This window comes from Hyaena hyaena, unplaced genomic scaffold, assembly GCF_003009895.1.
Source record: "Hyaena hyaena isolate Hyena2069 unplaced genomic scaffold, ASM300989v1 scaffold_154, whole genome shotgun sequence".
Lineage (NCBI taxonomy): Eukaryota > Metazoa > Chordata > Mammalia > Carnivora > Hyaenidae > Hyaena > Hyaena hyaena.
Genome location: NW_024080786.1, coordinates 1,249,086 through 1,276,305, shown reverse-complemented (window position 1 = coordinate 1,276,305; position 27,220 = coordinate 1,249,086). Strand labels below are relative to the sequence as shown.

Sequence of the window (27,220 nt, the reverse complement as noted above, 5' to 3'; positions counted from 1 at the left end):
AACTCAAATGCCCACCTTACCAACCATCTTTAGGATACTTTTCCATTTTTAGATGGTTGGCTGCCCACAACTCCAATATGTACACATGTGCCTGAATATTTTTAATCTGAGATTTAGTGCATCATAAATGTTTCTCACATTTGGAGTATGTTACATATAAAGAAGGCTTAGAGGGGCGCCTGGGTGGCTCAGTCAGTTAAGCGTCCGGGTTCAGCTCAGGTCATGATCTTGCGGTTTGTGGGTTTGAGCCCCACGTCTGGTTCTGTGCAGATAGCTAGCTCAGAGCTTGGAGCCTGCCTTCGGATTCTGTGTCTCCCTCTCTCTCTGACCCTATCCTGCTCACGCTGTGCCTGTCTCTTTCAAAAATAAATAAAACATTAAAAAGCTTTTTTAAAAGAAGAAAAAGGCTTAGAGACACTGTCTTCTATATGGCACTTGGCTATAGGCTATTTGCCCCTTTAGCTGATTCATAAATTTTTCTTGATAATTCTTTCTGATTTTACAATTAGCCAATTGCCTCCCTGCAGTTTTTATATGAATCCTGAACATGCAGATAGAAACCCTGGACCATTTTCATAATGAGGCTTGAAGGTGGCCTTTAAGTGCTATCTTTTTGAGATTCAAAGTTCCTGACTCCAAACAGGAAAGTTCTGTACATTTGGGTCTCACAGATAAGGATGAGCAAGGGTCACTGCCGATGTGAAAGAAGAGTCTGGGTCTAATTTTAAATATTCACAAATATTGTTGGGGGAAAGGTGAGAAAATGAGTTCTCTGGGATGCTAGGCTCCTCAGAGGTCACTAATGAAGATCAAGTAAGCAAGTAGCACACTTTAGGGAAAAAATATATATTATTAGCCCTTCCACATTTGAGAAGATGAGGCAGAGAAAGTGAGAGATTTTTAGGGAGATTGCATCAGGCGCATTTCCCGACTCCCTGCAGTGCCTACGAGGCTATGAGGGATCACATCTGGAACAAAGACAAGTCAGGGTACCAGAAGGAGGAAGGATCTGAGGAGACACCCAGGAAGACTTGGTTCTCTGTCTCCTTTGCTTGCATTTTACGCAACAGCAATTTATCACTGCGCGATTGACTTGTTTACATTTCCCAACAGATAGCAAGCTCCTGGAAGGCAGGCAAAGTGTTCTTGTGCTTCGTGTTCCAACACCTGTCACCATATCAAACCATGGAAAACATACAATATATGTGCTTCTTGAGTAACTTAATAAAAGAATTCAACAAACACTTGTTGAACTCCTTCCTATGGGAAAGAGGCAATTTTGAAAGTTTGAAAATGAAATTTTGATGGCATAAGATATAGACCTAATGTGTCTTTAAGAATAATAGACCTAATGTGTCTTTAAAAAGAATACTAATAAATCCTACTTAAAAAAAAAAAAAAAAGAAGAAGGTATCCTACCTGGTGACTGCTGGTCTCAGATACTTTAACATCCAAAGACCCTGCCAGTACAGCATACCAGTTTGTTCCAATATCACCCTGGCGAAATACTGAAAAAGAAACAGTAAGGTTAATGCACCAAGGATAAGTTAGTTTTACCAGATGACCATTGGTCATTTTTAGGCATGACTTGGATCTAGCAAAGATTACCACCCGTCCTCTATCTGTTCTCATAAAAGCATGACACAATTCTCTTTTCCTCATCTATTAACAAAGCTACATCCTATTTATTCTATGAGGTGGAACTCTATTAAAAGGAACTCTTTTATATTTACAGAGTAATAATAAGGAATGATAACCCTAAATGCTAGAAGATCCTTTGAATTTAAGAAGAATTCACTGATGTCCTATGTAATTTATCTTAAATACATTTCATTGTATTGCAATTCTTAGAAAATTATTACTTTAGATGGGGTATGTATTAACAAGGTTATTTGATTCAATAAAATACTATCCTATCACCCCCAATTTCCTAAATCTATTTACATTAAAAGCAATTTTTAATAGAATGTCTCCTTTTAGGCTAACCAATTAATGAGTAAGAAAAATAAAATCTGCTTTAAAAATTTTAACTAGTGTCATCACTGTCCATTTTCTTATTTGTTTTATAAATTCATTGTTTTTAGATGTTAGGAGTTAACTAATCCTTGAAAGTAACTGTCATCAGAAATTTCTGAATCTGATTTTGTTTTATTTTTGTAATCTTAGAGAGAAAACACTTAGATGTTTAGATAGAACCTTAGTTCACATATCATGTTAAGACCAGTACTTTGGAAAATCATTCTGAAATACAAGTTCAAAAAACCTCATACAAATCCAACTATCCATTTAAATAGCCTGGCTAAATAACTAGATTGAATGATTTGATATTTTAAAATTCTTTTCACAATTAGAGTCAGAAGTCAAGTGACTAAATAAATCATGTGACAACTCAGTGGGACAGTTGAGTTCTGGCAAGGCTAGTGCTCCCTGTGTAAGAGCAAGCTTCTAGAAGCCATTATGATACTGATGACAAGCTGCTCGAAACTCACTCGCCGACATCCTGCAGAAAGACAAGAACAACAATGACACCCTACACAAGTGCAATAATAAGCTTAAGAGGAGAGATTAAGGGGTTTATAGGTGGCCTCTCCAGTAACTCTGCTATTCCCAGTCCTTGTCAGTGACTTCATTAAGAGTTAGGGTTTTGCCTTACATGAACTTTTTGACCCCTAAAGACATTCTCACTTGCCAATCAATTTTACATTACAAAACGAATTATGGAGGGTTCATTTTGAAAATGTCCCTAAGAAATAGAAAATGGAGTCTCATCCTTAAAAGAATGAAGTTTCTGATATCAATAAGAAAAAGATATACTGGCTTGAAAACAACATGTATAGATGACTTTTTAAATAGAAGTATGACTATGTTTGCGTGTATACACGTGAGAAGACATCTTGAAGGATACACATACAGTGTTAATAGAAATATCTGAGTATGGGGATTGTACATGATTTTTATTTAGCTTGTCTTCCAAATTTTCTACAATAATGTTTGACAGACCCTGTTGGTCTCCCACTAAGAATCATACCCTCCCCTCCTCTTATCTAAGTTAACACAGAGTTTATACAAGTTTCCACCCTCCTTCACAGGACTATGAGCTCTGAGCATAGGGTTCCTTCCCTAGCTTCAATGGAGTAATCATGATTGGTCCAAATCAATCACAGTGATCCCATTATCTTTGAGGGGGATCAGTTTAGATGTGGGCATGTGATACAATTCTGGCCAGCAAAACAGGAAGTCTACTGTGGGACTTCTGAAAATGAACACAAGAAGAAAATAGACACAACAGGATATCTCTGTATTGGCATGTGATGGGGCTCAGCACTGCCTACCCCAAAATACACCAAAGTAGCACGTTGATTATTTTCAATTAAAGCTACTTGAAAAACAGCCAGTGCAAGGGCATTCTGACCCTCTTCTCTGTCCCCCAGAAAGCAGAAAATAAGTCTCCTAGGTGAAAGGTATACTTCCTGCACCAGGAGACAGACATCCTTATCACCAGAGATAGAGAATTCAGGGCTGAGAAGGCTTTGTAAACAAACCGTGCTTAGTTTCTTCACTAATTAGCACCCAAGTCTAAGTTTCTTTGTCGTTGGTTTTCTACAAACAGTGCTTCTATCTAAACAGTATATAAACAAACTGCTTTGGTCACTTCTTTTTTTTTTTTTTTTTTTTATTTATTTTTAGGAGAGAAAGAGAGACACAGCGTGAACAGGGGAGGGTCAGAGAGAGAGGGAGTCACAGACTGAAACAGGCTCCAGGCTCTGAGCTGGCAGTCAGCACAGAGCCCGACGCGGGGCTCAAACCCACGAACCACGAGATCACGACCTAAGCGAAAGTCGGACGCTTAACCGACTAAGCCACCCAGGCGCCCCTGCTTTGGTCACTTCTTAGGTCCCATATCTATGAGACTATTGCATGTACGAAATTAATTTTTTTTTCTCCTGTTAATCTATCATGTCAATTTATTAAACCAGGAAAAAGAATCATTAAGGGTAGAGAGGAATTTCCCCTCGCAACACATGTAATGCCCCTAATTGCTATAGCCGTCAATCATTTGGGTCAAGTCTGAAAACAAAAGGCAACACCTGAGGATGCATAGCAAAACATATACAAAAACAAAAACAAAATGGGAGAGCCATGTGACCTTAGTAATGTCTTTGAGTCACTTAATTAACTCTGAAGCCATCCTATCTCAAGACTTCCTGAATATGAGTAATTAATTTTTCCCTCCTTGAATTTTCTCTCTTGAATAACTGATATTCAAGCCAGTTAGATGGAGGTTTTCTGTTGCTGCAGCATAAGTGTCCCAACAAATGAAAAAGCATTCTTTTTTAATGATAAAACTTTTTTGTTTACTTAAAAAAAATTTTTTTTATGTTTATTTTTGAGAGAGAGAGTGCACAAGCTGGGAGGGGCAGAAAGAGAGAGGGAGACACAGAATCTGAAGCAGGCTCCAGGCTTTGAGCTATCAGTACTGAGCCTGACACAGGGCTTGAACCCACAAATCGTGAGATCATGACCTGAACTGAAGTCAGAGACCCAACCGGCTGAGCTACCCAGGTGTCCTGAAAATATTTTTTTAAAAGCAGCTGTCACCAGATCATTTACTTTCCCTGCCCCTTATCCAATACCCTGAAATAGATGATTTCACTCATATTGACTCAAAACATTACTATTAACATGAGTTAAGGGTCCTTTTATCTTTATGTAATATCCTACTGTCTCACATATTTTGGGGGATAAAGAAAATAAATATTTGAGTTTCTAAGGATTTAGCTGAATATATGAATCAGTATATCCTTCCACCTCTATCTTCCAAGCTACCCTGGAAGATCCATTTATGTGCTGTGAACAAAGTTAAGGAAATGCCTACAGGGATCTGAATAAACAAAGTAAAGGGAAATGTCAACCTAATACCTCTGGCTGAAGCTCAAATATTTGGCACATAAATACTCCATGTACCATCTAGCCCCATAGGATAACTGTAGATGAGCACAAACCATACACGGAAAAACTCCACTGAAGTTGCATTTCTTACATGTTATTCCTTTTTCCAGATTCTCATAGTAACCACATAAACAAATCTGATGAAGGAGATTTGGGTGAAATTTCTCAAAAGCTTTAACTTCTTTCAGCCTTGTAAAGATTATATCCACATCCTCACTGGATCGTTCCAACGGTCTACAAAGGGGAGAAAAGGCACAAAAAGCTGCATCAATAAGGATTTACTTCAGTCAATATGCATTATGTTAATTATACTCAAATTTATGCAACTATCCTAATTACAAGTATTTCACTGCAAACATTTATACACTTATCCCCATCACAGGTATTTCTAGGCTTTTGTTAACTATTCACCTTCAATCACAACTATTACAGATGGTATAATACTCTGATTTATAGTAAGGAATATAGTGGTCTCCATCCACTATTCCTTATATATAGCTCCTAAAACTCGTGATTTTCTACATAAGAGCCAGAGGGGCATCTTTTGTTATGGTAGTTGGTCTTTTGTCCTTTGTTCCTGAGATATTTCAGAGGCATAAAGGTAAAATGGGTGTCTTGCTATTTATAACAAGACCCTCTCTTTACAACTGCATTTATGTTACTAAGGTAACTTTTGGAAAATCCCTAGGTAACCTAAGGATGAAGGCTGGTTGCTAAGGGAACCAACCATGTGATTAGAGAGTTGAAACTTTCAGCCCCACCTCCTAACATCTGGGGAGGAGTCTGAGATTGAGTTTAATCACCAAAGGCCAATGATTTAATCAACCATACCTACATAATGAAGCCTCCATAAAAATCCCTGAATTATGGGGCTCAGAGAACTTCCATGTTGGTGAACATGTGAAGATTTGAGGAAAATGATATGCTGGGAAAGATCATGGAAGCTCCATGCTCCTTCCCACACCTTGCCTTATGCATCTCTTCCATCTGGCTGTTCCTAAATTATATCCTTTTATTTAAAACAGACAAACAAAACAGCAATCTAGTAAGTAAACTTTTTCCTGAGTTTTGTAAGCCACTGTAGCACATTAATCAAACCTGAGGTGGAAGTATAGGAACCACTCTGATTTATAGCCCACTGGTCAGCACAGGTGACAGACTTGTAATTGGCATCTGAAGTGTGTCTGATGGGGCAGTCTGGTGGGCTGAGCCAGTAACCTGGAGGATCTGATGTTATCTCCAGGTACATAATGTCACAATTGAATTGAACGGAGTTGAACTTTAGGAGACCCAGCCAGTGTCTCTGGATTGCTTGCTGTGGAAAACCCACACATCTGTGTCAGAAGTGTTGGGTTACCGTAGTAGTGGAGAGAGTGAAGAACACAGGAGGAGTTTTTCCTTTACAGATGGCAAAGCAGGAATCAGCCTCCAAGTCATGAGTTCAAGCACAGTTCAAGCTTTTGGGTATTGCTTAATCCTTTAGAAGCACCAGGATGTGATAAGACACATGAAAACTCAGGTTTTATTTAAAATTGAAGTCACAAAAACAAACGTCTGCAGGGGCCAATCAGATAAACCAAGTAGGTAAAAAGAGCCATATATAAGGGGGGAAATCTCTACTATATGAAAACAATAATGAAAGCACAAAGATAAATAAGCGCTGCTACTAAGCCTCAGTGTTGGCAATACTAGAGGGAAAGGTGGGGATCGGAGTGAACTGCAGAGATGGAACTGCTACAAGGAGCAGGTCTTATTTGACTGTTTTCCTTATTACTGGTTTTCTGTGGAAACATGGTCCCAGATACTGTCATATCTTCCAATTGTTCAAAGAAAGATATCTAGATCTTTGTTTACATTTCTTAAACATTGGGTAGACCACACACACACACACACACACACACACATAAAACATCTATGAACTAGATCCAACTTGTTGACCACCATCTTGTATTCTCTGGATTAAGGAGCCAAAAAAACACAAACAACAATAGGATAGTTTTACAGATTATATAAACTGTTTTCTTTCTTTCCTTTAAGCAGTTTTCAAAGTCTATTCCTTCAGTATGCTTTGCAAGACTATATGATGTTCCTTGACAGATAGTTCACATTACACAGAAACTATCCAGCCTCATGTGTGCTCTGGAGACATCTGGGATCAGAAGAAATGAGCTGATCAAGGATGTGACTGAGACCAGTAATTCTCACTGAATACCCATCTGCTTCCCTGAATTACCTTCCTTTGCAGTTACGCTGGAGCCATGTTGCGGCTAGTGGACTGTGAACAAACTAGCATGTATCACTTCTGAGAGGAGACTGTACTAGAGATGAGACTGTTAAGAGCCACAGATGTCTTCCATCTCTCTTTTCCTCAGCCACAATTCTGCAGTGTTATGGGTTGAATTGTGTCCCTCCCATAAAATACGTTGAAGTCCTGACATCTAATGTCTGTGAGTGTGGCTATTTTTGGAAATAAGGCCTTTGCAGATGTAATCAACTTAATATGAAGTCATACTGATTAGGGTGGGCCATAATCCAAGGACTGGTGTTCTTATAAAAAGAAGGAAATTGAGAGGCGCCTGGGTGGCTTAGTTGGTTAAGCGTCCGACTTTCGCTCAGGTCATGATCTCGCGGTTCGTGGGTTCAAGCCCCGCGTCGGGCTCTGTGCTGACTGCCAGCTCGGAGCCTGGAGCCTGTTTCAGTCTGTGACTCCCTCTCTCTCTGACCCTCCCCTGCTCACGCTGTGTCTCTCTCTCTCTCCTAGAAATAAATAAAAATATTTTAAAAAAAAAAAGAAGGAAATTGAGAAACACAGGGAAGATAGCCATGTGAAGGTAGAGGCAGAGATTGAAGTGATGCATCTACAAGCCAAGGAACCCCGAAAATTGCTGGCAACCACCAGAAGCTAGGAAGAAGCAAGGACGGGTTCTCCTATTGAGCCATCAGGAGAATATGGCCCTGCCCTGTTAACAACTTGATTTTGGACTTCCAGTCACCAAAACTGTGAGAGGATACATTTCTGTGTTTTAAATCCACCTAGCTTGTGGTATTTTGTTTGAGAGTCCCAGGAAACTAATACAGAGGCATATGTGTCAGATGTTATAGCCACAAGATGGAGACTTTGTCCAAGTGAGAAATAAACCTCCATTGGGTAAAGCTACTGAGATTTGGGGTGTGTGTGTGTGTGTGTGTAGGGTTGGGGGATTGTTATGACAGCATCACTTATCAGCACCTAGACCAACACAGAAGTCAGGATTGGATGCACCAGAGTTCCAGAACCTTGGGACAGGGGAAGACAGATCCCACCATGACAGATGACCATTTCTGGAGAACATGAACAGATGACGTTTCACTAAGGGAAAGACCTAAATTCGTGAAAGCTTACTTAAGAGGCTCTTCACCTGCCTTCATCACACTTTCACGCCCAAGAAAATTAAACTTAGAGTGTGCCCACAACCTTGGCTAGCCTCCCAACTAACCTCTACTGAAAGGGCTCAGACCCTGTTTCCCAGAAAGGAGGAGAGGAAATCCTGATGCATTAGTGCCCAATTTATGAGATAACCAAATTCCTGAAAGAGCTGGAAGGTTTGCAGTCTTTGTTAGGGAAGGTACAGCCATCAGAACAAGTGCCTCTTTCTACCTATCTGCCATTTGTTAGGGCTTTATCAATTCCCTACCAGAAGGTATGTTCCCTGAGTGAAGGAGCTTTGAAACAAGGGCTAGAACCTGAGCAGTTAATCAAGGGGTACAAATGAATTTCAACAAGTGTCTTTGTGTGCCCAATGAGAACGCATTTCACAGGCACTCAGGGCGACAGCAACTGGCAGAGGCACCCCTCAGTGAGGAGGCACGCCAGCAGGGCACACTTCACGGGAGGCAGTGTTGGCACCAGCAGGGAGTCACACCCAGACACAGCAAGCAGCGGTGTGAACTCCACAGGCTGCTGCCACAGCAGCGCTGGCACTGGCCTGCAGCTCCAAAGCAATGACAGCATTTAAACAACCACGGGAGGGATCACAAGGACCAAATGAGCTGGAAATTGACTAGGCATTGACATGGTGGATTCTACTTAGTTACATAGAAAAAAAGATAAGCAGAGACTAGAATCCATCTTCCATTAAAAAATAAAGCAGCATCCCATTTTTGCACATTCTCACTAGAGTGTGTCTCCTATTAGGAAGACAGACAGCTTAAAAACATTTTTGGTCCAACATTCTCCAGAAGAAATAGAAAGCAGAAGAAGAAAAATGTATGTACCTTCATATAGTCCAAAACAAGCACAAAAGAACTTCAGGATTTATAACAAGATTGTATAAGGCCAGGTGACCAAAGATACTTGAAAAGACGAAGCTAATTTGAGATAACCAGAACAACGCTGAAACCTCTCTTCCTGATATTTTCTTCAGGCATTCCCAGATGAGGTCCTTATGTCTCCCACTGTTTAAAAACTGAAGCCACAGAAACATAAAAAGCAATGTTTTATCTGTCATTGCTTTTACTGGGTACTCCATGGAATGCAGAAAATTGCATTCAGCTATTAACTAGCATCTTTACCATCCCACCTCTCTAATCTACTGCTGGTAATAATCCATCTTGTCCCTCTTCTCTTGTGCATCCAAAATTTCCTAATGCCACATGACTTCTCATCTCTGTAGAGGTCATGCCTGATACTTCTTTTATAGATCCCACAGTACCAGTAGACAGTCAAGCCTGCAACAAGTTCTTGGTGTGTGATGGTGATGCTCTACAGTGACCTCAAACTAACTCTTCTCTCCTACATTTGCTACAGCACCTGCACTCCTCATTCTCACACATGCAGCAGCCTCATCCTCACCCACCCCACATGCAGGTAATTCTGCCTACTCAATGTATTTCAAATCCACCCTTTCCTCTTATCCCCTCCTGCCACTGCCTCAGTTCAATGTGAATGAAAGACACATGAAGCTTATGTTGGGACCTGAAGCTGAACAGCATGGCAGTCCTTCCCAGGAGGCTAGAGAGCTTGGTTCCATCTAACAGCCAGCACAAAGTATTTTAAGAATGGCAGTGGCATGGTAGGATGTGCATTTCAATAGATCACCTTGGCAAGTAGAGGCAGATGTGAAGGAATAAAGACCAGCAGGTAAGAGACCAGTTCAGAAGCTCTTGCAGTGTTTCAAAATGATGATGTGGGCTTCTCTAATTATAACTCACTCTAAGATCCTTTCCATTCCCTTAATAAATGTGTACAGGTGCTTCCCCAAGCAAAAGTAAGTGAAAGCTCCAAGTTCAGAGAAGTTCTTTTCCTTAGCCTGGCACGTGACACCCCAGGACCATTTTATAAATCGCTTAAAATAAGAAAAAAAAAAACCACTCACTTTGAAAACATTTTGAAAAGCAATAGAAAGAATCATTTACAAAAGAAGACACTGTGATAGACAGGATCTTAGGTCAACCCCCAATGACCCACATCCTTGTATAGTCTCTTTGAGTGTGGACCAGAGCTGGAATTTGTTTTTGGTCCATAGGAGCAGGGCAAAAGGGTAAAACTATCACTCCCACGATTATGTTATGACAAGGATAAAGAGATTTTGCAGATATAATTAGGGTTCCTAATCAGATGATTTCAAGTTAATCAAAAGGGAGATTTTTTTTTTTTCCCAAATGGGCCTGACATAATCAAGGGAATCATTTGAAAGAGGACAGAGAAAGTGGGAGATTCTTCTGCTGGCCTTGAAGAAGGACAGTGGCATGTCGCAAGAGAGCAGCATGGCGAGGAATACATGAGACCCCTGGCTGGCAGCCAGCAAGAAAACAGGGATCTCAGTCCTACAGCTACAAGGAACTTAATTCTACCAACAACTATGTGAGCTTAAAAGATGTCCCCAAGCTCCAGAAAAGAACACAACCCAGTTAGCATCTTGATTTCAGCCTTTAAGACCCTGAGCAGAGGATTCAGACAAGCATGTCCAGGATCTTGCCCCATAGAAATAGTGAGACAATAAATGTATGCTGTTCTGAGCCACTAAGTTTGTGGTAATTTGTTCCACAGCAATAAAAAACAATACATAAGAAGTTATTTTCTCACGTTGACTCATTTCCTTATAACTAGCTTGGGGTTCACTTCCTTCATAGAACTTTTCCTTACAATGTCTCTCTTCTCTAACATCCAATTAATAACAAGGTGCCTGGGTGGCTCGGTGGGTTAAGAGTCCAACTTCAATTCAGGTCATGACCTCACAATTCATGAGTTCAAGCCCTGCATCAGGCTTGCTGTGGTCAGCACAGAGCCCACTTCAGATCCTCTGTTTCTCTGTCTCTCTGTCTCTCTCTGTTTCTGTCTCTGCCTCTCTCTCCCCAGCTCAGGTGCACATGCACTCTTCCCTCACAAAAATAAACACTTAAAAAAACACATGAAATCCAGTTGATAACATATTTTTGGTATCTTATCTCATTTTGTTAATATTTCATGTTTCATGCATGTAAATTTTGTCTTCCTGGAGATACTGACATTCATTTATTCACTTGGTAAATCCTATTTGGATCTCATCTTCTATAAACCAGTGAATCAATGTTTTCCTACTTGGTTTTGGTATTTTTCTTCTGTGGTTCTTCGGCTCTTCCAAGATGAATTTCAGTCTGTCATTAGAAACCTTCTAAATCAGATAGCAGGATCAGACGTTAACCTATCCAAGTTAGTTATGCAAAAGGCACAAACTAAAAATATTTCTGATAAAATGTGATTATTTAAATACTGTATAAATTGTAATGATAGATAATGCCTACTTAGCAGTATCATAAAATATTTTAGTAAAATGCATTTATAATCCTCAAAGGAGTGGTTTTAACACTTTTTATTACACCTACTTTCAAATTAATGGCATTCAAATAAATAAAGACTTCACTTTGCAGTATGAATTATCAAAATCTATGGAATCAAAATTTTTTAATGTTTTATTTACTTTTAAGAGAGAGAGACAGAGTATGAGCAGAGGAGGGGCAGAGAGAGAGGGAGACACGGAATCCAAAGCAGTCTCCAGGCTTTGAGCTGTCAGCACAGAGCCTGACTTAGGGCTCAAACTCGTGAACCACGAGACCATGAACTAAACCGAAGTTGGACACTTAACCAACTGAGCCACCCAGGCACACCAAAATCTATGGAATTTTAAATCACTCTCCACCAAACACATCCTTTCAGGAATGCACATGCATTTCATATATCCATCCAGTAAATTATACTGCTTTCCTAATACCGTACATTACATACCTTTCTGTGGAGGAACAAGGGTAAACAAGACAACATCCCTACCCACAAGAAGCTCACAATCCAGTGAGGAAGGGAGTCATGAACCCCAAATTAAAATACTGTATGAAAAGTACTGTAATGAGAGTATCCATAATATTCTGGTCTGGACCTGATTTCACTGCACAGAGAAGGCACACATGGGGACCACAGTCAGGGGTACAAGGGACATAAAAGGTCTGAATTCCCAGTGCTGCCTGCATGCATTATGCAATGTGAAAAGTTTAATATGCTCTTGAATCTTAATTCAGTCAATTTGGGATTATCTATTGAATAATTAACCAGTCTCTGGATTAATCAGAGCACAAATAATAACACATAGGCATTTGTGAGACAAAAGGTATAATAACCATAAAATTAGCAAAAACATCTCCCCTTAGATGACTTCTGTTGTTTGGCTGCATGAAAATCAATATTTGCAAAACCCCTGCCATGTGGAAGGCTACACCCTCATCCATCTGAGTAAGCCCCTCAGTGCTAACATCAGCAGAAGCTCTGGGGGACCTTTTGGGACAGCAATTCCAACACCCAACAGTCAGACCCATGGGGATTCAAAGTATGGGAAGAGGGAGAGAAAGAAGGTGGGGAGGCAGAACTGCTCTCTGCCCAGCTGCCTTCCTACAATTATAAACAGAAGGCTCAGCCAAGAATTGGGCATACTAACAGACTATAGCAGTACTGTCAGCTTGTGAGAATGTATAGAATGCTTTATTTCCTCAAATACCTCACTTGTATTTTTTTTTTAAATTTCCAGATGTCTTTTGAAAATCAGGAAATGTATTTTAGAACATTGGTGTAATGTTAACTAAATACATTTGCATTAAAATGACTGCATTTCTTTGGACTCATTTTGTTGTAACAGTAACTTAGGGTTATAAGAGCTAAAGCCCTTCATAAACTGCTAAATCGAAGATAATCCATGTAAGCCTCATAAATTATAAAAGGCTACAGAAGCTATTATTATGACTAGTACCATCATCTTCATCATCAACATTAGCCACAAAGATCTTTTAAAATACGGATTTAATGAAAACAAAGAATAAAGTACTTAAAAACATGTATTATTATTCTCCTGTGTCTTTTAAAGCTTTTATAGATAGGTATACATGTATGTTTTTCTCTTTTACTCTCTAGTATTATAACAGGAAGATCTCAAACACTATGTACTTGACCATCTCAGTCTTTTTGTAGCACTAACTTTCCAAATATTTGATCATCACAGCCCTGTTAGATGAAGCAGGTATTATGAACCCTATTTTACCAGCAAAAAACATTTGACACAGAGGTTAGATGAGTATTAGTATACTAAAATCATGTGTATTTGCAATGCCAATGATGACATGGATATATCAAAAGTCTTTGAAACTCAAGATGTTTACCACTTATCATGTTATCATTTTAATTATGTGATTATTAACCACTTAGAATACTGAGAGGTTTACTCTTTACTAATTACAAGTTTTACCAACAATGTCAACAAAATTCAAAATGAAGGTTTTGAAAACGCCTTCATTCAATCTACAAATCTTTACCTAGTATCTGTACTGGAGAAGCATAAGGCACTGCGGGCATGGCTCCTGCACCAAGGAAGTTAAAAGTGAGTTAGCAAGATTTGCACACATACAGCAATTGCCGAGGCAATATGTGGTAAGCAGCACAATTAAAATAGAAAAAAGGGAATAGGAATTAAGAAGTCATCTCTTATGAAGACATCATTGAAGAAAGAAAGTTCTACAAAGATTTCATGAAGGCATTATTGTAAATTCTTCCTAAAATCAGTTCTTTCTCGAATTTCTTTTTTCTTTAATTTTTTTTAACATTTATTTATTTTTGAGAGACAGACAGAGCATGAGCAGAGGAGGGCAGAGAGAGAGGGAGACACAGAATTCGAATCAGGCTCCAGGCTCTGAGCTGTCAGTACAGAGCCCGATGCGGAGCTCAAACTCATGAACCATGGGATCATGACCTGAGCCAAAGCCAGCCACGTAACCGACTGAGCCACCCAGGCACCCCATGAATTTCTCTTTTTATAACTACAGACCCACCTCTGTTTGGTTCATTTAGTCCTAAAAATCTAGTGTATTGCTACAGCTCCTTCCCTTGGAAACCTGCTGAATGACTCTTCTTCATAAGAGTTTCTTACCCACCAATACACACACACACACACACACACACACACACACACACACACAGATACACACAGGCAAACAGGTACAAAGATACTTATACACACATATACACACAAATGTACAAATAAACATTCACAAACACACATACACACACTTACAAAGACTGATGACCAAATTTACTCAGACTTCTGAACCTTTCCTTAGGCCCATCTCTGTACTTCCTTGAAAATGCAGTTTTGGCAAGAACCCTACTAAGTCCATGTAACCAGAACCTTCCTCCCTCAATATCTGACAACTGATCAGGTTCCTCATCCTCCAACACCCCCCAGGTGATACATGATCAGCCTTGTCTTCAGCAAGAATCCTGTTAGATCATTTTAGCCAAACCCCTTTGTACCCCTGATGTTTCCTCTTAGTCATTTTCCACCCACTGACATCCCCCCCAGCACTTCTCCTTGGCTATAAATTCCCACTTGCCCAAGCCGTACTCAGAGTTGAGCCCAATCTCTCGCCAACTGTAAAATCCTGTTGTGTGGTCTGATAGCTATTGGAATGGTCATATATAAAGTCTGCTTACCATCTTCAACAAATGTGAGTGAATATTCTTTTTTTAAACACACACATACATACACATACACAAGCACATACACACACACACACACACACTCTCTCTCTCTCTCTCTCTCTCTCTCTCTCTCACACACACACACACACACTCACACATAGCTCAACTCAATCAATTGCCAAAATTCTCTCTAGGCTCCTAATTCTGCCCATGTTCAGGGTGACCCTCAAAAAAAATCCCCTTGATGGATCCTGAGACCCAGGAGTACTGCAGTTTTTTATCCTCACAGCTAAGACTGACTGTCACAAGGCACACCAAGACCTGTGTGACCCTTCCAAAATATGGCCTGCACTTCTGCTGCCAGGAAGCAGAGCATGGGAAGTCTGCAACTTCCTGGCCTTCGTGCCTCCCTGTTTAGAAATCATGCCTGCTTGCTTTTATGTCTTTATGAAAGAGTGAAGTGAAAACTGCCCCCTCAGTGTCCCAAATAAAAGAGTTTTAACTACAGGTCACTCTGGACTACATTCTGGCCCCAGCTGAGCAACAGGAGGGGTCAGAATACCTCCACCTCCCTTTTAGGGATGATCACTCTGTCATCTGTCCCATGGTGAGAGAGATGCCAACTCTGGGGCCCAGAGCTATTTAGACAGCTGAAAAAGCCTGCATTCAGGCAGAGGGCAGGAACAGCCCAGCTAATATCTAAATAATGCCAACCCTGCTGTTAGTGAGAAGATAAAAAGAGAAACCTTTTTGACCAGGCTCAGTGTGCTGCAATCTGTCTTATTACAATTAAAATGAAAATATAGGGGCGCCTGGGTGGCTCAGTTGGTTAAGCGTCTGACTTTGGCTCAGGTCATGATCTCACGGTTTGTGAGTTCAAGGCCCACATCAGGCCCTGTACTGACAGCTCAGATCCCGAATCCTGCTTCTGATTCTGTCTCCCTCTCTCTCTCTGCCCCTCCCCAACTTGTTCCGTCTCTCTTTCTCAAATAAATAAACAAACAAACAAACATTAAAAAACATGAAAAGATAAAACCAAAGTACAGTCTTGCCCAATTTTAACAGGCTCTTTTTAAAAACCTTCTCTGACCGAACATGAGCATCTAAACTCGGTACAGGATCTTCATGCTGGGCATAAGTCTCTCTACAACACACCCCCAGCCAGAGGTCCAGGATCCCAGCCAAATTGCTTAGTGGACCCCAAAGAGCACATCAAGTGTTCATAATTTTCCCTAGGTAATACACTTGCTTATTAGCATTAGGTTAAAAATAATTTCTTTGGGCTCCTTAAACTTTTAAAATGGCTTCTGGCATGACTCAGATAACTGACGCTTCTTTAAAATCCTTCCCAGATAAGTCTGAAATGATGGCTTTTTTTCTTTTATGTAATTTTCACCAGAATAAGCAGGGACTGTCAAAACTCATTGCACACTACCTCGTGCTACACTCAAATTTGAGATGACTCTGTTCAAAAAAACTGCTGCTGCTACAATTAAATATTTGGAGAGCCCTAAGAGTTTTAGGCCATGACGATTACAGAGAATGGGAATCTCTTCAATCAGAGCCTTCTAATAATTTTTTCTTAGCTCTATTTCTGGGCAACCAGAAGAGACCCGAGAAGGAAAAAGAAAGGAAAAATACTGAGGAGATGGAGAGGCAGGGAGGACATTACTTTACCTAGAAGAGTGATTCTCAATCTTTTATACTTCCCAACCCACCCGAGGTACAGGATCACTCCCTGAAAAGCAGTGAAGGGGAGCACATGATTAGCAGGAAGTTTTGAAAACACCTCCCCTTACTGGATCAGCTGGCTGGAAATCTCTGGCTTTAAAAGAGAATGGGTGGAGGGCGTGTGGGTGGTTCAGCTGGTAGACCATCTGACTTTTGATTTGGATTCAGGTCATGATCTCATGGTTCATGGGATTGAGCCCATGTCAGGCTCCATGCTGAGCTTGGGGCCTGTTGAAGATTCTCTCTCTCTCTCTCTCTCTCTCTCTCTCTCTGCCCCTCTACCCTGCTCTCTCTCTCAAAATTAAAAAAATAAAATAAAACAAAACAAAATAGAAGTGGACACAGTACTATAATGGTGGACACTCTAGCACCCATGCCCCACTCCAGTCACCTATTTCCTTTGGAACCTCCTCTTCAACTACTTCCCTCTTACTCCCTCTTCTCCAGACACACAGGTGTCTTTGCTGCACCTTGAAGGCCTTGGCCTTCCTCAGAGCTTTTGTGATGGCTATTCCTTCTGTCAGTGCTGCTCTTTCCCCAGATCCAGGCATGACTCATCACCTACCACAAGTCTTCGCACAAATTCTCCTGTCGCTGAGCCTGCCTTGCCTGCCCTGCTTCACTCAGTCCTTTTCAGCAATACCTAACCCATTTTCACCCAATATTCTTTTCTTTTCTATAGCACTTAGCACTTACTAACATAATATTTAAATTAATAACAATTAACTTGTTTATTTTAGTGATTGCCTCCCATGGAACGTAAACTTTAGGAAGGCCAAGATTTTTTTTTCCTGTTTGAAGTACTACTATAGTTCCAGTACCTTGAAGTGTCTAGCAATGAACATGGCTGAAGAAATATCCTTTTGTGCTTGTTCTACTTGTACATGTGAGTATATATTATTAAAAGTTACTAATATTTCAAATAAGTTATTAATATTTTAGGGAAAATTAGATTACTTTTTGGCTAAGAAACTGTCAACAAAATTTTTGCTGTTCTCTGTCATACTTACCAAATCAGAGTAATAATGAATCCTCAGACTACTAGTGTCCTCAGTGAAAGAATGCACAAAGAATCATTTTTTAATAACAGCTTATGTATACACCAAGATTTCTTGGAGGATCCATTTGTATTTTTTTTCTTCATGTGAGCCCATGCTAATTTTCACAGCCAATTAAGGAAACATACATATATAAAAATGTGATATTACTCAGCCCTTTCTGAAGGTAAAAACCATATGAGAATTGGAAATAATGCCATTCTAAAGCTATATCCCAGGGGTGCCTGGGTGGCTTAGTCGGTTAAGCGTCCGGCTTTCGCTTAGGTCATGATCTCGCGGTTCGTGGGTTCGGGCCCCGCATCGGGCTCTGTGCTGACTGCCAGCTCAGAGCCTGGAACCTGTTTCAGTCTGTGACTCCCTCTCTCTCTGACCCTCCCCTGCTCATGCTGTCTCTCTCTCTCTCTCCTAGAAATAAATAAAAATAAAAAATAAATAAAATTAAAAAAATAAATGAATAAAATAAAGCTATATCCCAGAAACAAGAGAACAGATATCATTTTATAAAGAGATGCACCCAGAGAAACCCATTAAACAAGGCCCAAATTCAAGATGGCTCTAAACTAGAATATATAATACAGTACCAACAACTACAAGGCAGTTTATTATTCCTGCTTGAAGATACTCATGCTGCTGTAGTGGTAATTAATCTCTTTGGGCCCACAATACTTGTAACGGATATAAGTATATTTAAATCAGGAGAACTCAGGCCTAAATTTTACCTTAGTTGATAAATAACAGATAGGGATAGAAAAACCGGTAAAAACAGGACTCTAGATCAGTGATGAGATTATGGAGGCTTACATGGTCAGTTCTCATAAGAAACTAGAACTCAGGAAGACTAGATAACAGAAGAATTCCAGGGCTTTCAGCAAAGAACCCAAGAAAGGACAGAACAAAGAACTTAGCATGTCAAGGTGGGTACCATTTTGACCTAAAACCAAGGGTTTTCAAGCCAACAGCCAAAGAAAACCCTATAGGTATCTTTAGTCCATGAGCAAAATCATCTCTATATTTGATGTGGCACATTGGTTGTTTATTTAACATGATGTAGAATGGCAATTTATGTTTTTTTAATATAAGAAATTTTATATTTATTAAAAAGGTCTATTGTTTCAGTATAAAAAGAAGAGAACCTCTATTTCTGCTATGAGGGAGTAACTGGTGCCAGACTAACCCTCCCACAGTAAACAATGTAAAAGTTTAACAAAATACATGAAGCAGCTGCTTTCAGACACTGAGCTAGAGACACCTACCTGGCTCAGTTGGAGGAGCATGCGATACTTGATCTCAGGGTCATGACTTCAAGCTCCACATTGGGTGTAGTGATTACTTAGCTAAACAAATTTTTGTTTAAATTTTTTTAATGTTTATTTATTTTTTAGAGAGAGAGAGAGAGTACAAGTGGGAAAGAGGCAGAGAGAGAGCAAGACACAGAATCAGAAGCAAGTTCCAGGCTCTGAGCTGTCAGCACAGAGCCTGACGTGGGGCTCGAACCCATGAACCATGAGATCATGACCTGAGCCAAAGTCGGATGCTCAACCGACTGAGCCACCCAGGCACCCCTGTAAATATATTTTTAAAAAAGACATTAGGCTAACAGGTAACATATGACTATGATCCCCAAAAGAAGGGGAATAAAAGTGATAATACACCCAACAACTCTGATGCTTTGTCTGGACACTTTCTGGAACACAGGCAGAGGAGAGCCCAAGTAGAGCATGGAAACCTCATGGGGCTGGTGAGCCAGCAATTAGGACTGAGGGATGCTAAAGTGTCTGGAATCTGCAGAGAAGTGAACCAAAGAGCAGGTTCATATAAAGAGCTCCAATATTCAGCATAGGGGTGGATCTTCTTGAGTCATTAATTGCAAATGTGCAGGACAACACTCATAGAGAGGCCAGGTAGACAACAGTTCCTAAGGAACAGAGGCTGACTGAAGATGCTGAAGGTCACACAGTGCTGATAAATACGGCAGCTATGACCAGCTAGAGCAGACAGATCTCACCAATCACCTGGACATTCAACTGACACTCCCCAAAAACCCATTCTAGCCCAAGACTAAGAACTACCCTAACAAGGCTCAAAAACAGCTTCAATAAAAGCAAATGATTGATCAGTACGTTAAGTACTCATGAAAACAGAAGCTGACAGGCTTTAAAGAAAGTAACGAATCCTAGATTTTCAGGATCAGAGCTATAATCTCTAGCACACAATCAGAAATTACTACATATTCATGGAAACAAAAAAGTGACTCATAAGCAAAACAATGTCAAGAGAAACAGACCAGAGATGACCCATACATGGTGAAATACCAAACAAGAGGTTTCAAATAGCCATCGTAAATATGTTTATGGATGTGTAAGAAAAGATTAGCATAATAAGTGCACAGATGGGGAATATCAGTAGAGAAATGGATACTACAAATAAAAAGCAAATGGACATTCTGAAACTGAAAAATACAAACTATACAAAGAGGAAAAATTCACTACATGGGGCTTAAGAGTAGATTGGGTACTGCAGTAAAACGAAATAGTGAATCTTAAGGGAGGCAGTAGAAATTATCCCAACTGAAGCGTGAAGGGAAAAAAAGGATAAAAAAAATAAACAGAGATTAATTGACTGTAGAATAATATCAAGAGTTTAATCTATGTACAATTGAAATTTCATAAAGAAAAGAGAGAGAAAATGGAAAAGAAAAAAAATTGCAGAATGGCTGAAATTTTTCAAGTAAAAGGCAGTAAATACCCACAAAGAGTTCTAAAATCTCTTGAAACAAAATTTCTACTTTATAAGTACAGTGTGTTAAAGATGGCTACAAATGCTTTCTCATTACCTCCATCAAGAATTGGGACTTATATTTCTCCTCCTCATGAATCTAGCCTGGCTCTGTGACCAAAAGAACGTGGTAGAAGTGATACCATGTCACTTTCATTAGCATTACCACTAACAGGCTGTACTACCTCAAGCAGTTGCTTAACCTCTCTAGCTTTGGCTTCCACATATCCAAAAGGAAGCCATGAGACTAAATTACCTCTGATTCTGTCCATCTTTAGAAAAATCTAGAGAAATTATATAGAGCGCCAACAAATAAATAATGCTACCCCCTATAATTACTTTGCAGCTTAGAATCAAAATGCCTTGACCAAATGAATACCTAACTACCTTGACCAAAATAGGACTGGGCCTTCCAGACCTATTGCTAAGTCAAAATACACTCCAGAATTTGGTTGGAATAATGTTTTCTATATGGTATAGCTGGCTATGGCCTATAAATTAGAGATTATATAGTACAGGGTCCTATCAGTTAATGTTGTATTAAAATAAAGGTTACTTAGCGCCTAGTAGGATGCATTTCTTACAGGCATAGTCAAATTCTCTTCTCTTTCACAGTGCTCAAACTTTAATAGTGAGTAGACTGTGAAATTAATCTAGAGTTGACTAGCAAATACTGAATATGATTTTTTATAAATTTTTGTTAGACTAAAACCTTTTGTCATACCCACCAAATCTAAGACACCTATCTCCATAGTTCCAACATTACAAATGCCAAGAAGAACAGATGCCTTGAATTTCATTCTTTTTAGAAACAGCTTCTGGTACCCCTTCCAAGTGTACAATGGCCAAAGCATTTCTAGCAGAGGATGAAATGACCCAGGCAGCAACTCGATTTGTGTGCCAAGGACATATGGCAGAGATTATGATTAGTTAGGGATGAAGATTCAATATGACAGTCTTTCTTTGTACTGTTAGTCATTTTGGTTTTCAAAGTGATCAGAATTAATAGTCCAAACCAGACAGGCTGGTGCCTAGAATGCTGGGTTAATAAAAAGAAAGCTGGCCTTGAATATAATTTCAGGCAAGGTTTGAATTATTGCATCTAGCAATTATGATTATCCAGGCAATAAAGTGACTAAAGACAGAGTTCCCAAAAGGCCAGTGGCTGGCTGATTTCAAGATCAGAAAAGGGCCTTGTTACAGTCATGTATGGTTTATTTAATGACAAGATATTGTGACTCTCTGTCACCCAACACACAGAGATCATAACAGCCTTCCTAAATGCCAGAAGTTGGGTCCACCTCTTGTAGTGCTTCTGTAAGGAACAGGGAGCCCCTCCTAAGGGACAGCAAGAAGTAGATGGTCACACCCACACCAGTTCCAAGTCTCTGAGCAAGCAAAACAGGAAGTATCTTTGTCCCACAGTTTTTCTTCGCCCAAGCAGAGATAAAGAATTCTGAATTTCAGTCTCTAATCTCTCATTTATCAACTCTGCTGTGTGTGGACCAAGTGCAAAGCTTTGGAGTTACAGGAAGAATGATACTTTGATTATGCCCTAAAGCAACTTCTGATCTATAAGGGGATGTAAGACCTCTATCTAAATGATGATAATGCAAGGATCAAAGCAGTCTTGTGGGTCCACATAAAGGTACACAGATGTCTGTCTAAAAATTCCTGGGTGTTGAGAGCTAGACAAGACAAGAGTGAGTAGAGAAGGCTTCAGAAAGAATGTTTTTCTTCCAATTCTCAGCTTCCCACAGCATTTTAGCTAAAATTTGAGCTGGGTCATAGAAAGTGGGCAGAAATTGTATAAGCACAAATAGAAGTAAGTTTCTAGGCAACTAGGTGATAAAGCATAAGCAAAGGCATGGAGGTAAGAAATTATAGGCCAAGAGTAGCCAGTAGTTCCAATGGTTTGAAATTCCAATGGTTTCTCAAAGAGGAAAACTGAGAAATAAGACTGGAACCCTATGGGGGAGGGCTGGAATACCAGCTGGTGAGGGCACAGACTTTATTTTGCTAACCATGGGGGGCTAGTGGAGATTTTAAGGGCAGTGAAAAAACTAGAACCTTCATTTGGAAAATCCATCTTCTCATGAGGAATGGACTGGAAGAGAAGGAACAAAAAATATAGAGACTAATTAGGATAGAACCCTAGGATTCCTTATGTAATGTTCATTCAGGTGTGACAATAACCATAACTCTCTTTTTCTCTCTCCAATGCCCATTTAGAAACAGTGTGACACTAAGTCCAGTTTTCCATGAGGCAATCCTAGTCCCAGTGAAATTATTAATACTTCCTCATTCACTCTAAAAAGTATCCTAGTTTGGACAATAAATTATATACACACCTTACTTAGATAACCTTTCTCATAGATAGCTCCCTCTCTGCAGGTGCTCTCCTAGGGATCAGGGATGCAGAGCCAATGTGCACAATTTGCAGCCATCTCTTCCTTACTCACCAAACAATGATTATGTGGTCAGCTTATCTCCCTCCCCAATGTCACTAGGTAATCCTCTTTCTTCTGGCTTTTGAGCTTCTGATGCCTTGTTCCGCCAGTCCAGGATGGTGGGGGCAGAGAAGGATGCAGCTCTGAGCGCAAAGGCACTGGGGTTGGGAGAAAGGGGGTGGGAGAGCAGGGAAGGCACAGCAAGAGGGCACACGGACTCTCAGGCTAGGGTAGTGAGAGAAGGAGGACAGGGCCCTCCAGCTGTTGATGAGTAAGATTCCAGACCTTTGTCTTTTCCCAGCTGCAAGTGTCAGTGTGTGCGTGAGGATGATGGAAGGGTACATGGAATGAGGAAAACTAAAAATGCGGCTTAACTGCATAAAAGTAATCCTAATTAGAGTCATTTACTTGAACATCATATGAACCATTTGTCCCTAATTATACTGCTGTCCAAGGACAAATATGCAAATCATGAAAGGTGCCAGATCATTTTTACTGTAGTTTTATTTGATTATAATTGTAATATTTCTATATGTGTTTACAGTCATGGTGTGTTACCCATGTTGCATGACTGTTTGCAATATTGAGTCCTCACATTAATACATCATCTTATACAATAAAAGATCTGAATTTTTCAGATACCTATGAACTTTTACAGGGAAAAAATGCAAAGCCAATAGAAATGATCCTTGAAAAACAATGTAAATGCATAAAAAGTGGCACTACATGGGGACAAGGTTACTAAATGAGAAGCAGAATACGCCAGCCATTCAGATGGAACTTAATTTAATGAGTTTAATTCAAGAAAGAGATCAAAAAGTGGTTTCTGACATTTCCTGGAAGGCCTGGGTACTAAGCAAATTCAGGAATCAGGTGCTTATGACAAATTAGTAATTATAACAACTAGTAGAAATAAGTAAAAACCACAAAATGTTTTGGTAAAAAATAAACTTGCATGGTCTCTCAGACCATGGGCAACGTTAGCACTCGGGCCACACATCTGACACTCAGGTTGCTTAGCACAGTCCTGGCACATAGTAGGTGCTTTGTTATTCACATATTCATTCAACAAAGATAATGGTATTTAATGAATCCTTAATTCATTTTATAATGAATTTTAAAATGATTTTTTACTCTATATTGATGAAAATCAAATATGTTGAGGGGCACACGGGTGGCTCCATTGGTTAAGCATCCGACTCTTGATTTCAGCTCAGGTTATGATCTCATGACTGCGAGATTCAGCCTTATGTCGGGCTCTGCATTGACAGCATGGAGCCTGCTTGGGATTCTTTCTCTCCCTCTCTCTCTGCCCCTCCTTCACCCTCTTTCTCTCTCAAAATAAAAATTTTTTTTTTAATTTTTTTTAATGTTTTTATTTATTTCTAGGAGAGAGAGAGAGAGAGAGAGAGAAACAGCGTGAGCAGGTGAGGGTCAGAGAGAGAGGTAGTCATAGTCTGAAACAGGCTCCAGGCTCTGAGCTGGCAGTCAGCACAGAGCCCGTCTCGGGGCTCGAACCCACGAACCTCGAGATCATGACCTAAGCGAAAGTCGGACGCTTAACCGACTAAGCCACCCAGGCGCCCCTCAAAATAAAATTTTTAAAAACATTTAAAAATCAAATATGATTTTTATTCTCTGAATTCAAAAATTCTCTTTATATCAGTATCTAAGTTTCAACAGTCATAACTTTCTCCTGGATGGACAATATGTTTTCATTTTTCCTTGAGAAACAGACTTTTTCCTTCCTAGATTAAGTGTAAACTTTTACTTAGCCCTCACAGAAGGCTGCTCTATTATTCATGATATAATAACTGTATCTACTTTACCTCACTGTTAGCTTACTTACTAGCAGGTACATCTAAATTAACATTTAAAAATAACACTAAAACCAAAAAAGTTTTTAAAATAACACTTATTTATCCTCTCTTAATTACAAAAGTGCATTTGGGGAAAATATTAGGGGAAAAAATCACCCACAATTATAACCTCCTCAAACAACCTCAACCTACTACATATCCAGCAGGTTAGCTAGCTAAAATCTAAAACCTGTTTTATTTTTCACAAATTATACTAAACTATATGTGTTATTTTCTAACCACTGAATGTTTTACACTGCAGCCTAACATAGCATTCTAACATAGCAATCACAGAAAATGGCTAAGATAAACAGAGCCATGTTCCCTAGCCACCTGAGCTTTAAAATCTGAGTCCCTCACCTCAAAGGCTCTGGGAATCAGTCCCTCAGGCTTTACAACCTGTCCTTCACTTGGGAAGTTCTGGCCCAAAGAACTGGTTCTATTAATGTGATTGCTCAGGAACCAACCAGGCGAATTTACAATAGACAGCAACATTCTTCACCTTAGCATTCATCCAGTGACTCCTGTTTGTCACCATGATACTCTCCTCAAGGTGGGTCCATTCAAATAAAATAGGTTACCTTAAGTAAACAATTCAGTACAATCTGACATGCATTGTTTTGGGAAATAACAGTAAAAACAGCAGTTGCCATTTATTGTGTTATTAGAGGCCAGCAGATGTACTTGCTTTATATAAATTAACTCATTTAATCCTCACAATACTCTTTTAAGGTAGGTATTATTATGCTGCACATAGGAAAATTGAGCTTGAAGGTGTTGAGTAACTTTCCCCCAATCTCTCGGGAAAGTTGTCAGAACCGGAACCCGGTCCATTGACTGCACTCTTACCCACCATATTTTTAATCAGATCTACCAGAGATGTATGACTGCCCCAGGCAGGCTGATAAACTGGGGCCACTTCAAACATTCTCTGGTTATTAATTCACTGTTTACCTTACCACGAAGGCCCGAGCACAGAGCAGCGGAAGACAAAGGAGGAAGACCAGGCAATGGCAGCCCTCAGCTACTCCTGTATTCCCTCAAGCAACTCAGCCATAGCCCAGATCTGCATATCCTACTCCATGAACAAACAAATGTGCCAACTAAGTAGCTGTACATATACACGCCACCAACAATGCCAACAAAAACTAAGCCTACATTTAACTAGTGCCATCTTCTTTAGAAGAGAGTTAAACTATCTGCGGCTGGTCATCAGCACCTTATTAATCCACTCTCAGCACCTCATTAAAGTGGATCTACCATCCCTCAATACACATTCTTTGTGCTAAGAGAATGGTAAGTCCACAGGTGCCAGACTGTGCAAATATAAGACAGGACACCCACTTAAATATGAATTTCAGATAAAGGATGAATAACTTCTAGTATAAGTATGTCCCATTGCAATAACCAGAATATACTTATATTTTAAAATTATTTGTCATTTATCTGAAATTCAAATTTAATCGAGTGTCTTAAATTTTATCAGGGGAAACCTATCTTAAGCTCAATTTCCTCCATCTCTTATTTCTGTTGATGTCTTAGAACCTCATATAAATTGGTGCTCCAAGACAACTGCTTTGGTCTCACCCACAGGAAATGGAAATGGAGACCCAAAGCCTGTGTTCTTCACTGCTGTTTGTGCTTCTCAGGGAACATGCTCACCATCCGTTGTGGTATTCAGTACTGCCTGAGAATGCAAGGACAGCCACCAGACAGACAGAGGAAGCTTCTATCAAGAGCATCAATTTTACTGAAAGAATTCTGAGATTTTTAGAATTCATTTAAAATTTAAAAATTTTGGAGGGCATCTGTGTGGCTCAGTTGGTTAAGCTTCTGACTTCAGCTCGGGTCATGATCTCACGGTTCGTAAGTTCGAGCCCATCATTGAGCTCTGTGCTGACAGCTCAGAGCCTAGAACCTGCTTTGGATTCTGTGTCTTCCTCTCTCTCTCTGCCCCTCCCCTACTCACACTCTGTCTCTCTCTCAGAAATAAACTTAAAAAAATTTTTTTTAATTTTTAAATTTTTTGAGATTTTTTAATTTTTCAAAGAACTTAACACATAAATAGGCAGTAGATTTCTGGTTTTCCATCTTGGCCAATGTCAAATTTCTTCATGAAAACCATTAGGCCATAAATATTTTTATGTGCAGTAAAAATACTGAATACTTGGTACTTTGGATTTCTACGGGAATCCCCAGAATCAGCACTGCAGTGCAGAAACACTGAGCAATGTCTTTGGCAAGAACTGATGATGCTATCGTCACCAGTGCGTACAGCTGGCACTCTTCCACCCAAGTATTCATGCCAGGAAGTGTGATTTCTTGATAATTCCATAGAAGCTTTTCTTTTCCCCCTTTTGGCTCCAAAAAAATCTACTGGCTTTCACAAACTAGTGGAACTTCCTACTGGAATTGCTTAAAATA

General features: G+C 39.8%; 1 protein-coding gene across 4 annotated transcripts in view; it reads right to left on the bottom strand.

Annotated features, from left to right (window-relative positions):
* Positions 1-27,220, bottom strand: part of RAPGEF4 (Rap guanine nucleotide exchange factor 4) — a 300,415-nt gene that overhangs the window by 247,296 nt on the left and 25,899 nt on the right. For 3 of the 4 annotated variants that reach the window (XM_039239196.1, XM_039239189.1, XM_039239190.1), the window contains exons 2-3: positions 5,042-5,184; positions 1,420-1,508 (exon numbers count right to left, since the gene is read on the bottom strand). In XM_039239196.1, coding sequence (XP_039095127.1) covers positions 1,420-1,508; positions 5,042-5,184 — 232 coding nt within the window. Of the gene's footprint in view, positions 1-1,419; positions 1,509-5,041; positions 5,185-27,220 lie in introns of those variants that run through there. The other variant, XM_039239191.1, reaches the window with a different exon arrangement.